We start from the raw sequence: 12,752 nt of genomic DNA on the forward strand, positions 1-12,752 counted from the left end.
AGGCGATTTAGCAAAAACCATTCAAAAAACCCATTGACTTCGGGGCGATGGAACCGGAAGTCCTAAAATGCTAACTCGCTTCCGGGTTTTGCCTACAAAAACACGTCATCCCTGAGGTACTCTATACCATAGATATACATAATAATGGCTAGATGTCTTACGGCGGAGTCTCTAACGTCATCACCGGCGGCCATCTTGTCACAGGCAAGCTTTCTGGCGGGCTCTGTGGTACCTGATGTAAGGTGAGTGATCTGCACGAACACAAATACCCTTATCTCGCTGAAATCTTGACGAATTTACAAAATTAGAAAAGTTAAATAAGAAAATAAGAAATAAGAAAATTTTGGTTTCTTACAAACGTTATTAACATGGCTATAATTCTGGATGCTTGAACATGTTGAAATTGCAGCTTTTCTTTTCGAAAAACGACTTAATCGTGCAGCATAGTTGTGTATCACGGCTACTTGCGCAAGTTATCAAGGCTGAGACCACAATCGAGCTGTTTTATGACAACTAATCTTTTGTCTAAATTACAATCTTTGTGGATGTGGTTGTAATAACAAGAAGCTTTGAGTGGGACCTAGTAGTTACAGTTTAGCTGCTACCCAGCAATTTTACATCAGTGGGAGAGGCAGAATTGCTCATTCTTTTCAATATAACTTAAGTTGCACATGATTTCCAATCAGTTTGGTTTGTTAAAAACATCTTACATTATGATACAGGAAATTGCTGGCTTTATAGAAGATGCCAGACTTTTGTGCAGCCTACGGATGCTCCAATCGCCGTAGTCTCAAAACGAGAGCCCCTGGGATCACCTTTCACCTGTAAGATGTGACAATATTATGATTATATTTGGGATAATCGTTAGTTACTTAGTGGATGTATGTACAATACAGGTCCTGTTACACAGGGACAGCAGGGCTATGACATAATAGTATTACAAGTTTGTGGTTGACCCAAAGCTTTTTACAAGTTTGTTTACACAATCGCAGAATGTTTCTTTTGGAATGTTTCTTTTTTTTTTTTTTTTTTTGGAACAGTGATCTCTGAAGTAGGTACAGTGCAATGTCGAGGGGAAAAGCCTAGTAAATGGCCCAACCCTGAAGTTAAAATAAACATGTAATAATTCAAATTATTTTATTATAATAGTAATATTCATATTATAAATGTGTATGTATGTGTATGTGTGTGTGTGTATATATATATATATATATATATATATATATAATGTTGCCATTCTGTACACTGAGTTTTAGTAGCCTATATATTGATTTAACATAAATACCTTGTGCGTGTGTATATTCATTGCACCTATCTGTTCAGTTCAATGTTATTTTCATATGGAAGTCCATGGTTATAATTATCCATAAGTATGCAGTGTCATAAGTACATCTCTGACGTTTATAACAAACCAAACAGTTTGAAAATCGGTAGAAAATTGAGCAAGTTATGGTTATTTAAAAAGTACATGCACCATTAAAACACAATGTTACGAGTGAGCGAGCTGACTGTTACAAGATGGCCGCCAGGTGCGGACGTCGACCTCCACTGACCAGCAGCGCGGACGAGACATCTAGCCTTTATTATGTATATCTATGCTCTATACAGCTGGGTGATCCGCGCTTTACGAATCGGTTAGACCAAATCATCGAAAAGAATCGATTCAAAGGAACGATTCTTTTGAGAATCGGGCATTCATCACAGTTGAGTTTGCCAGCTGACAGGCTGAGCACGCGGTAGAATTACAAGATCTCAGAGACTTGACCATGGCTATCGACGAAGATAGAGGTATGTACAGTAAATACATTTATTTGATTAATTGTTGTTGGGTGATCAACTTTTTGGATCTTTAATGAATTTTTGAACTCTTTTATCACGATTGCCAATGACCATTCTCATTCTCGAGTAGTTTACAGTGTTTACTGATTAATGAATGCATGCAAACTTTATATAGGTGATCCTTCACCACCAGTGACTCCAGCCACTAAAATGTCCAGACAACAGATATTAACACTTATTTCAATGGCCTCCATAAACTTCAGTTCAATGATCTGCTATTCCATTCTGGGACCATTTTTCCCAAATGAGGTACATTGATTGTATTTTATATAATATGATTGTATAATAGCCTAAACTGTAATATGAAATTGTTCTATGCACTCTGCTCTGATTCTAGGCAAAGAAGAAAGGTGTCAGTCAAGCTATGATTGGTTTAATATTCGGAATCTATGCATTATGCACTTTGGTGGGCTCATTGATACTTGGTAAATATGTAAGTTAATAATTATTTCAGAAGATAATATTCAACATCCTTCCATAATGGATTACACACTATATCAGTGCATTTGACCTCTGTTTCAGATTGTCCAGATAGGAGCCAAGTTCATGATTGTGGCAGGTTTGTTTGTATCGAGTGCATGTACTGTACTTTTCGGGTGAGTATATCTGTAATGTTTTGCTGAGTAAAGTTTTATGTCTTTTAGTCCAGGTCTATTAGCTTTTATGTCATCTATATATAAGTGCTGCCACATTATATTTTAGTAGATATACATATTTAAAATACAAAGTCCTTTGTGCTCATAGCTGTGTCCTTTTTTATGTTACATCATTGATAATATCATTTGTTCTGCAGGTTTCTTGACCAAGTGTCTGATGGTACAGTTTTCATCGTGCTCTGTCTTATCACACGGTGCATAGATGCAATCGGCTTTTCTGCCTCTGTTACATCGTCTTTAGCAGTTTCAGCAAAAATGTTCCCTGACAACATAGCAACCGTTTTGGTAAGCTGTGGTCAGTGCATGTTTTTCAGTGCAGTAATAGTGTTTTGGAGTAAACTTACAAAGGAGGCACTATTGCTCATGTCACAAAGATGTGCTGTTTCTCAAGAGAATCATCATTACATTCAGTTATTCAGTCTGTCTGGTTGTTTAGTTTCTCACGGTCGAGGCATATACACAATGATTAAACCATTGTTATGTTTTTAATATATGTGGTAATGTGCCTTTACAGTGAAGCAGAAGCTGAAATCATTAATGTCTTGATTTCATAGGGCTTCATGGAGATTTTTACAGGTCTTGGCCTGATATTAGGGCCTCCATTGGGTGGCTGGCTGTATCAGTCATTCGGATATAAAATCCCATTCGTTTTCACGGGATGTCTTCTGTTTGTGGCAGTACCCCTCAATATGTGGATTTTACCGAGCTTTGGTTAGTCCGGATTTCATACTGGTTAAATATCACATGATTTTAATAATTTAATTTAAAGTCTATTCCATTTAGCATATTACTGCTTTTGTCACAAGTATGTAATTGCCATGTGTCTAATTTTGTTATTGTTTACCCTCCAGCCATAGAGATAGACATGTCTGTTTATCTCATTCTTATATAGACGCTGTTCCTTCCCAGAATTCCTTCCTCAGATTGTGTACTAGAATAAAGATGCTTCTCATCTGCTTTGTGTTGTTCACATTGAGTTCAGGACTTGGCTTCCTGGATGCAACACTGTCCATATTCGCCATTGAAAAGGTTCATTTTTAGAAAGTACATCGAAACTATATATACATGTTTTTTAGTGTGAACTCGCCATAGTTTCAATCAGGGTATATAGTTAATGTTAATGTAAAAAGTTCTCCAATAATAATATAAAAACATCTTTGTGAATGTTTTGTGTGAACAGTTTAATCTCAGTGCCAGTTCAGTGGGGCTGCTCATGATTGGACTTTCACTGCCATATGGGGTGGCATCACCCATCTTTGGTATGATCAGTGATAAATATCCTGTAAGTCAACATTTAAACAATTATCAACATGTTTACAGTGATGACTGGAAATTCTTAAAAGAAAAGGTTTTGTTTGAAATTTCTAATATGACATTTGATGGTTTATTCTGTTACTTGCCTTTAATTTGTGTGTTTGGGATTTTTTTTTTTTTCTTTTTTTTTTTTCAAATTGATTGGGGAAAAAAAGTGTTTTATTTATTAAGAAATAATTTCATCTGTGGCTGTAAAATGATGCTCTGAGTTTGTGCAGTCAATTAGGAAGTGGATGATGGTGGTTGGAGGAATGGCCACAGCAGTGAGCTTCTGTTTCCTCGGCCCAGTTCCCGTTTTTCATATTAGGAGGTAAAACATTACTTTCAAATTTTTTGAATGTTAATTTCTCAGCTTTTTCTTTATAGCATGTTAACTGTCTGTGTCCAGGTAGTGGGACACTTGGTGCATGTTTTATTGCTTTTTTTCCTTATCAAATATTTTAGTAATCATCATAAATTCATCATTCAAAAGCTTAAACACTCATAATTCATCCTATGACAACTGTTTTGAAATTGAACATTGAAACAGTACTTAACTTTTAGTGTGCTCATTTTTTGTGACATCAACTTAAAATTTAGAACACAACTTGGTTATGGTTATTTAAATACGGCTTTGATTTTCTAGCAATTTTAGGCCTGGTTTCACAGACAGGGCTTAGCCTAAAGCGGGATTAGGCCTTAGTTCAATTTGGGCATTTAAGTAGCTTTTATAAACGTTCACTAGAAAAAAACATTACTGGTGTGCATCTTGAGACAAAACAATGGCTCTGACATATTGTAAGATACGTCAGTACAAGTTGCTATCAGTTAAAACAGCTCAAACATGCATTTTAGTCTAGGACTAGCTTAAGCCTTGTCTGTGAAACTGGGGGCAAGAGTTCATTTTGTTTTGGTAATTATATATTTTGTATAAAATACAAAAAAAAAAAAAATTAGTTCATTACATTTGCTTCACTGTAAACTCAAACTTCTATAACTTTTTTACACTTTAATTATTTTGAAGTGCTTTCACTTCTGCAGTAATCTGCTGAGTTTTTTTCTTTAAAAAGAGCCCAACTGTTAACAGGTTAAATGTTTTTTGTGTGTTCAGTCAGCTCTGGCTCACCGTCCTCATGCTGGTTGTGGTGGGCTTTTCTCTGTGTATGACCTGTATCCCCACCTTTGCTGAGATGATCGCTTGTGCACAGTGAGACTTTAATTCACCTAGTTATGTCAGACTAGATTCCTGTTTGAATAAGTGCAATTAACCCTGAAACTAGTGCTGGGCGGTATGACCAAAAATCTGTATCACAATATTTTTTATGATTCTTTCAGTTTTACAATTTTTCCAGTAAGTCTAGTTTTAGTTAGTTACAAACCCGATTCCAAAAAAGTTGGGACACTGTACAAATTGTGAATAAAAAAGGAATGCAATGATGTGGAAGTTTCAAATTTCAATATTTTATTCAGAATACAACATAGATGACATATCAAATGTTTAAACTGAGAAAATATCATTTTAAGGGAAAAATAAGTTGATTTTAAATTTCATGGCATCAACACATCTCAAAAAAGTTGGGACAAGGCCATGTTTACCACTGTGTGGCATCCCCTCTTCTTTTTATAACAGTCTGCAAACGTCTGGGGACTGAGGAGACAAGTTGCTCAAGTTTAGGAATAGGAATGTTGTCCCATTCTTGTCTAATACAGGCTTCTAGTTGCTCAACTGTCTTAGGTCTTCTTTGTCGCATCTTCCCCTTTATGATGCGGCAAATGTTTTCTATGGGTGAAAGAACTGGACTGCAGGCTGGCCATTTCAGTACCCGGATCCTTCTACGCAGCCATGATGTTGTAATTGATGCAGTATGTGGTCTGGCATTGTCATGTTGGAAAATGCAAGGTCTTCCCTGAAAGAGACGACGTCTGGATGGGAGCATATGTTGTTCTAGAACTTGGATATACCTTTCAGCATTGATGGTGCCTTTCCAAATGTGTAAGCTGCCCATGCCACATGCACTCATGCAACCCCATACCATCAGAGATGCAGGCTTCTGAACTGAGCGCTGATAACAACTTGGGTTGTCCTTGTCCTCTTTGGTCCGGATGACATGGCGTCCCAGTTTTCCAAAAAGAACTTCAAATTTTGATTCGTCTGACCACAGAACAGTTTTCCACTTTGCCACAGCCCATTTTAAACGAGCCTTGGCCTGCGCTTCTGGATCATGTTTAGATATGGCTTCTTTTTTGACCTATAGAGTTTTAGCCGGCAACGGCGAATGGCACGGTGGATTGTGTTCACCGACAATGTTTTCTGGAAGTATTCCTGAGCCCATGTTGTGATTTCCATTACAGTAGCATTCCTGTATGTGATGCAGTGCCATCTTAAGGGCCCGAAGATCACGGGCATCCAGTATGGTTTTCCGGCCTTGACCCTTACGCACAGAGATTGTTCCAGATTCTCTGAATCTTTGGATGATATTATGCACTGTAGATGATAATAACTTCAAACTCTTTGCAATTTTTCTCTGAGAAACTCCTTTCTGATATTGCTCCACTATTTTTCGCCGCAGCATTGGGGGAATTGGTGATCCTCTGCCCATCTTGACTTCTGAGAGACACTGCCACTCTGAGAGGCTCTTTTTATACCCAATCATGTTGCCAGTTGACCTAATAAGTTGCAAATTGGTCCTCCAGCTGTTCCTTATATGTACATTTAACTTTTCCGGCCTCTTATTGCTACCTGTCCCAACTTTTTTGGAATGTGTAGCTCTCATGAAATCCAAAATGAGCCAATATTTGGCATGACATTTCAAAATGTCTCACTTTCAACATTTTATATGTTATCTATATTCTATTGTGAATAAAATATAAGTTTATGAGATTTGTAAATTATTGCATTCCTTTTTTATTCACAATTTGTACAGTGTCCCAACTTTTTTGGAATCGGGTTTGTATTTGATGCTAAAAAACGGAGTGTAAAGTCATGATTGACAGCTGTGCTTGTAGTTGAGTCTACAGGAGTGGGCGTATTGGCGGGACCTTGATACCGCAGCTCCACCTCAGGATCACTACTGCGCTGAATGACGTAATCAACCATGACCGTTTCTGGGATATTTTTTACAGTGGAAGACGTGTCATCCATGATTTTTTACAGTCTATGGTTTCACGGTATATCAGTTTTGTTTTTTTTGCATGTATCTAGTGGGATCCAGCCGCAAAACTTTGTTCCATAACTGGAGTGGCCTGAGGTAGAGTAAGAAAAGTGGAATCACCACTTTAGCAGCTGTTAACAACCCCTACAGCCTTAAGACCACTCTGTTCTGCAGACACACACATGCAATTCTGAGTTTGAACCGCCGGCATCCTAAACATAGGTTTGTGCTGTACCTATGTCAGCTGATGAGTGGCCTCCGACAGCTTCACTCTCTTTTCCAGCAGTTCCAGAACATTAGGCTTAAAGAGATGCCTGGGAACAAATGGAAGATCTCTCAAGGTTTTCTTAGGCCACGTACACACTGCAGCTAAATTCGGTTGTCAGTTCACCTTTTAGTGCTTAAATGCATTCTGTACACACACAGTTCAGTAAAATACAGGAGTGACAACCGCATTCTACAACCGAATTGACTCCCGAAAAATACAGGTAGTGACAACCGCATTTACAGAAATTCCATGCAGTGAGTACGGAACCTTACAGTCCTCAGGTAGTCATGCTTGGGCAAGCCACACCTGGTGATGAGCTGCCAAGAGTGTGGCTGTAAGGTTACCCCTCTCACAGGTCACATGGCCCATTGCCAGAAGAGCCATTTGAAGGAACTGTGAAATGGTGGGATCAACATTTGCTGGTTCCAACATACTGTTTGCAACAAGAAGTAGTTGACAAATTGTGTTTTCTGCCTGAGTGACGTTGTCGACCAGACTTTTATGCCTTTTTTTAGCAGTGCATCTGTGCAACCACATTGCACACTGGTACATCGTACATTACCTCGTAGAGTCTCATCAGGAAATACCACCAAGGCTGCGACAGGCTGCTCTATTTCCAGAGCATGACTCTCCCTGATGGAATCCGCCTCAACCATAGATGCTAACGTACGAGCAATCTTTGAGCACTGTTCAGGTGGGCCAAATCCTGCAATTGAAAATTCCGTCACAATCTTTGCATGGTGGCATAGCAAAAGAAGTCACCATCTGAAAAAGGGCTTTACGTTTGTCTGGGCAGATTGGGCAGGAGGGGGACTGGGCCTGTCCCGATGACTGAACTGATCCGCCACTAGACCCCATGGCTGAAACACCCGTGAAAACATCCTGGGGTGAAGGATGTGCAGTAACATCCACAAAAACGAATCCAAAGCAAGTGTGGAAAGCACTTTTGATCTCTGCCATCTTTGAAGAAAGCACAGCATTCATGTTAGAGATTGAAGTTTCCTCAGGACGTGAATGTTCTTCACTTCACGATGTGGCCCTCTTCTTAGATGGGAAGGGAGCGCCAGCTGCTGCAGATGCCCTGTGTTTCTGACCGCACAGAGGGGCTAAATCCAACTGCCCGAGCTTCATCGTTGCATTAGAGTCTAACTCAGCAAGACACCGTTCTGACATGGACAAAATACTGTAGTACAGACACGGTTCCATGAGAGCCTCTCTCAAATGTGGAATACTCGAACGTGACAGACAAGGATCATGACCATCATCCAGGAGAATGTTATTATGACACAGCTGATAAGTCATCGGGAAATCAATGGCAATCGAGCTATGAGCCACAGTCACTCATAAACAACACTTTGGATAATGCCGTAAGGTTTTAAGTCATGCGGAGTGATGATAATGAAGCAAGAAAATAAATAATAATATGATTCCTCCGGGTAGAACCGACAGGCAATTCCAACAAAAATCTCACAATAGGAATGAAACAGAACTGCGGTGCTCATTCACAGATGCAGAAAATGGACTTCAATAGCAGTCTTTTTGAGCTTTAGTATTCACAGACACTAGTCCATATTGAAATTTTAATTCATTGTACAGCCCTACTTTTGTTATATTCATTCAAAAATTCTATGACATTCCACTTCATTCAGTAAGTTCCATTTGTGACTGGATTCTGTGATTACGTGTGGATTGCGGAAATCATAAGGCTCTACGTGGTATTTTCAGTATTAAAGAGAGTTAGCTGTGTGGATTATTTACTATTGTGTTATAAAGTTTTAACCATTACAAAGAAGGATATGCAGTTAATATAAGTTCCTCTCAGTACGCACTACTTGGTGCTCTTCGTGGCCATTGAACGCAGCAATTGTTTCAGTTACACGCCAGCATGGCGGTAATTAAAAAATGCATATCTTACGTGAAATTGAAACCGGCATACCGCCCAGCACTTCCTGAAACTGATCAAAATGCAACAATACAAGCCTGTAATATAAAAAAAAATGTTTTGATGCATACATTCCTGTTTTTGCAGTGAAAATGGCTTTGAGGAGGGCTTGAGTACACTGGGATTGGTGTCAGGGTTGTCCTCTGCATTGTGGTCTATTGGGTGTGTATTGAATTAAAGTTTTACATGTGTTACTCGGGTATATTTTTTTTATAATTCCCAGTCATTATACCTGAATCATCATTTTCATGTTGAAGCATGTTCTTTGGGCCGATCATCGGAGGCTACATCACAGAAGCACTGAACTTTGAATGGAGTGCAGGAGTTCAAGGCGCGCTTGCCTTTCTCGCTGTAAGAACAAAAGATGTGCAAATAAATGTATAACAGACCATTTTTAAAATAGATCTGTCTTTTCTTATCTGAAATAGTTAATTAGTTATGCCATAGTTTATACCCTTCTCTATGCATTTTTATACATATTAATTTATTGGCTAATATGTTTACCCTAACTTTCTTTAGGCCTCACTACAAGCATTATATTTCACAACAGAGCACATACAAAATAAGTAAGTATATTTATACATTATTCAGCAAATATTTTTAAAATAATTAAATATTAAAATCATTATTCATTCTTTAAAGTATTCACTTAATTTCTTCAGTTGGTAAAAAGTGGTATACTCAGAAAATATTGGTTATGCATAATCATATTTTATTTGTTTCAGGTCACAAAAGGCCAACAAGACTGAAATATCATCTCAAGGAGAAAAATCACCTCTTCTCCCTGAGACAGATCGTCCCACGGTTGACATCAGCTAAAAATAATCTGCTAAAAGCTTTTAAATGGAAGAACAAACTTAATCATATTGCTGCTAAATACAGGTGATGTGGAATATGACAGACTACTGACAAATGAAGAACGCAGAGAAGATCAATACGTCTTATTTTGAGATGGACATACCGTCCCACATCAACTGAAACTTTACACAGGAGATCTGTGAACATTTACAAAGTAAATGATAAAAGTCCTGTAAGAAGATTGAATTAAGAGAGGAGACAATATGTTTAATGTATGATTGTAACAAGATGACATTTACACCAAACAGAGCTGAGATGTGCCTTGTGATAAAACACTTAAAGTGTATTTATCTTTTACCCTGTTTATGGGAATTTTGTAGGGTGATGTACATATTCCCTCACAAGAAAATGCTTCCCATCAACGGTTTGTTTTAAAGGGTTAGCTCACCCAAAAATGAAATTTCTGTCCTTAATTACTCACCCTCATGTCGTTCCAAACTCGTAAGACCTTCGTTCATCTTCGGAACACAAATTAAAATATTTTTGATGAAATCCGAGAGGTTTTTTCTCTCTCATAGAAATCAACAAAATCACCACATTCAAGATCCAGAGAAGTAGTAAAGATATTGTTAAAATAGTCAACGTGACAGTGGTTCAACCTTAATGTTATGAAGTAACAAGAATACAAAACAAAACAAAAATAACGACTTTATTCAACAATTTCTTCTCTACCCTGTCAGTCTCCTACGCATTGCAGTGCTTCGGTGTTTATGTCTGAACGCCGGCTCAGTATTGGCCGACGCTGTTCATGTGAGCACCAACGACGCATGCGTGTGATGCTGAGGCAGGAGCCGGCCAATACAGAGTTGCCATTCTGACGTAGAACATGGAAGCTCTGTAATGTGTCTTCAATGTAAACTGCGTAGGAGAATGACAGGGTAGAGAGGAAATTATTGAATAAAGTCGGTATTTTTGTTTTGTTTTTGCGCACAAAAAGTATTCTCGTCGCTTCATAACATTAAGGTTGAACCACTGCAGTCACGCTGAATATTTTAACAATGTCCAAGGCACTCGAATCATGTAAAAAAACTATTTTAAAAAGCCTTTATTTCATCTTTGCTAAATCTTAAAAATAGGTGACACGTACAGACTGCACACCTACGCGTTGCGGCTGGTATTGCCTTTGTCAGGGTGCGAGTAACAAACACATTAAGAGTTCATTTTGAGCAGCAGTTAATTAGTCTAATGATAATCACCTGGTTGTACTACACAGGACAAAGAGAAGTGAGGAAGTTTCAATGATTACATATCAAATTATAAAAAACACAGTATAATCAATATATTCCAAAAAAAAAATATTAAAAAAGATGAAGTATATATAACTCAGACTCCACAATTCAATGAATATAATCAATAATATACATAGTATAACTTAAGTTACTGAGAAAAAAATAAAAATATCACAAATATCACAATTTTAATAATGTCACATGTCACAAATCAATAAACATTAATTTATATTTCAAAAAAGAAGAGAGAAAAAAAGAAACTATCAACAAAATATTTTCAATCAAACATCTTATTACAAAAAAGGTACAAAGTCTAATTCCCCATTTAAACCTGGAAACTTAGTTGCTTTCAATGTATAGATCCAGAAAGACTCTCTTTGTAGAAGCTTATTAACCCTATAACCTCCTCTTATTAACCTAGAAACATGTTCTATGCCGATAATCTTTAATGTACTTGGGCTACCATGATTTTTCTCTTTATAATGAAGAACCATAGGATATAAAGAGTTACAGACTCGAATAGCATTCTTATGTTCTGCTAATCTGATCTTTAATTTCCTAGTAGTCATCCCTATATAAAAGCAACCACATAGACACTCCAACCCATACACCACAAATGAGGTATTGCAATTAATGAATGATTTTACTTTAAATTCAAAGCCTGAAGTTACATCTTTAAACATGTTAGTCTTAACCAGGGTGCGATTTGGTGCGATTTAGTCTTAACCAGGGCAGCTGCCTGTTACATTCAATCTGCAGCTACTGCAGCTACCTCTACATTCAATCGCGTTTGCTCCTATTTATTTTTGATCACAGTGCATACACAAACGTTTAGTCCCAAAGTGCGCACATTTGGAGAAATACACGTTTACCTCATATTTCGTTAAATAAAATAGAACCAAGGCCGTACACAGGGTTTTGTAATTACCGAGGTCACAAAATGTAGTTTACGGGGGCATGCTCCCCCGAAAAAAAATTGATTTCCTTGGTGTAGACATGTGCATTTTAAGACGTTTTAAGGCCAACAAATTGGATAACAATTGCTTTGAAACAATGTCAACAAATAGCCTATGCATGCACAGTTTTGAGGCAGTTTTCATCGCATGTTTGGTAAATTCATGACTTGATTTACAACAGAAGAACGACGGTGCATGCTTGTAGTTTCATTTGCGCTTTATTTAAGCTATAATAAAGTAATGTGAGGGATGGCAGAGGCAGGGATACATAGACCAGAAGGAGGGAAATCCCCCCATCCCCCCTACAAATCGCACCCTGGTTTTAACCATATTGTCACAGTGATTACAATTGCCACATCTGTGATCTCCTGCACTCGGGCATAACCATGTACTTGATTCCTTAGAGGGAAGATGACTTCTCACTAACTTATCTTTAATCGTAGGTGCTTTCCGAAAGGCAATGGAAGGGGACTTAGGCATGACTTCCCTGAGATGAGGATCACTCATCACAATTTCCCAATTATTTTTTATAATTTTCTTAATTCTATTCGCTTCTGTA

At 37.8% G+C, this 12,752-nt stretch overlaps 1 protein-coding gene across 3 annotated transcripts; it reads left to right on the forward strand.

Annotated features, from left to right (window-relative positions):
- The first annotated feature begins 916 nt into the window (after positions 1 to 916).
- slc18b1 (solute carrier family 18 member B1) lies at positions 917 to 10,616 on the forward strand. Of its 3 annotated transcripts, XM_051869138.1 has the most exons (14): positions 917 to 1,788; positions 1,955 to 2,088; positions 2,177 to 2,272; positions 2,362 to 2,435; positions 2,633 to 2,780; positions 3,050 to 3,206; positions 3,388 to 3,524; positions 3,676 to 3,777; positions 4,028 to 4,119; positions 4,900 to 4,995; positions 9,238 to 9,312; positions 9,408 to 9,501; positions 9,670 to 9,716; positions 9,876 to 10,616. In XM_051869138.1, exons 1-14 carry the CDS (start codon positions 1,767 to 1,769, stop codon positions 9,967 to 9,969), a joined length of 1,368 nt encoding a protein of 455 aa, XP_051725098.1. In that variant the 5' UTR covers positions 917 to 1,766; the 3' UTR covers positions 9,970 to 10,616. The 3 variants fall into 3 exon arrangements, with proteins under 3 accessions (XP_051725098.1, XP_051725099.1, XP_051725100.1); XM_051869139.1 differs by lacking the exon at positions 917 to 1,788 and having other exon boundaries at positions 2,031 to 2,088; positions 2,177 to 2,264; XM_051869140.1 differs by lacking the exon at positions 917 to 1,788 and having other exon boundaries at positions 2,031 to 2,088; positions 2,177 to 2,264; positions 2,362 to 2,780.
- Positions 10,617 to 12,752: the final 2,136 nt, after the last annotated feature.

This window comes from Ctenopharyngodon idella, chromosome 17 (genome assembly GCF_019924925.1).
Source record: "Ctenopharyngodon idella isolate HZGC_01 chromosome 17, HZGC01, whole genome shotgun sequence".
NCBI classification, from domain to species: domain Eukaryota; kingdom Metazoa; phylum Chordata; class Actinopteri; order Cypriniformes; family Xenocyprididae; genus Ctenopharyngodon; species Ctenopharyngodon idella.

Bases quoted from the DNA above. Each gene is read 5' to 3' on its own strand.
- slc18b1 (XM_051869138.1), top strand. From the start codon at position 1,767: ATGGCTATCGACGAAGATAGAG. The intron at 2,436-2,632 runs GTGAGTATATCT...TTTGTTCTGCAG, and splicing joins GCATGTACTGTACTTTTCGG to GTTTCTTGACCAAGTGTCTG. The intron at 3,207-3,387 runs GTTAGTCCGGAT...ATTCTTATATAG, and splicing joins GTGGATTTTACCGAGCTTTG to ACGCTGTTCCTTCCCAGAAT.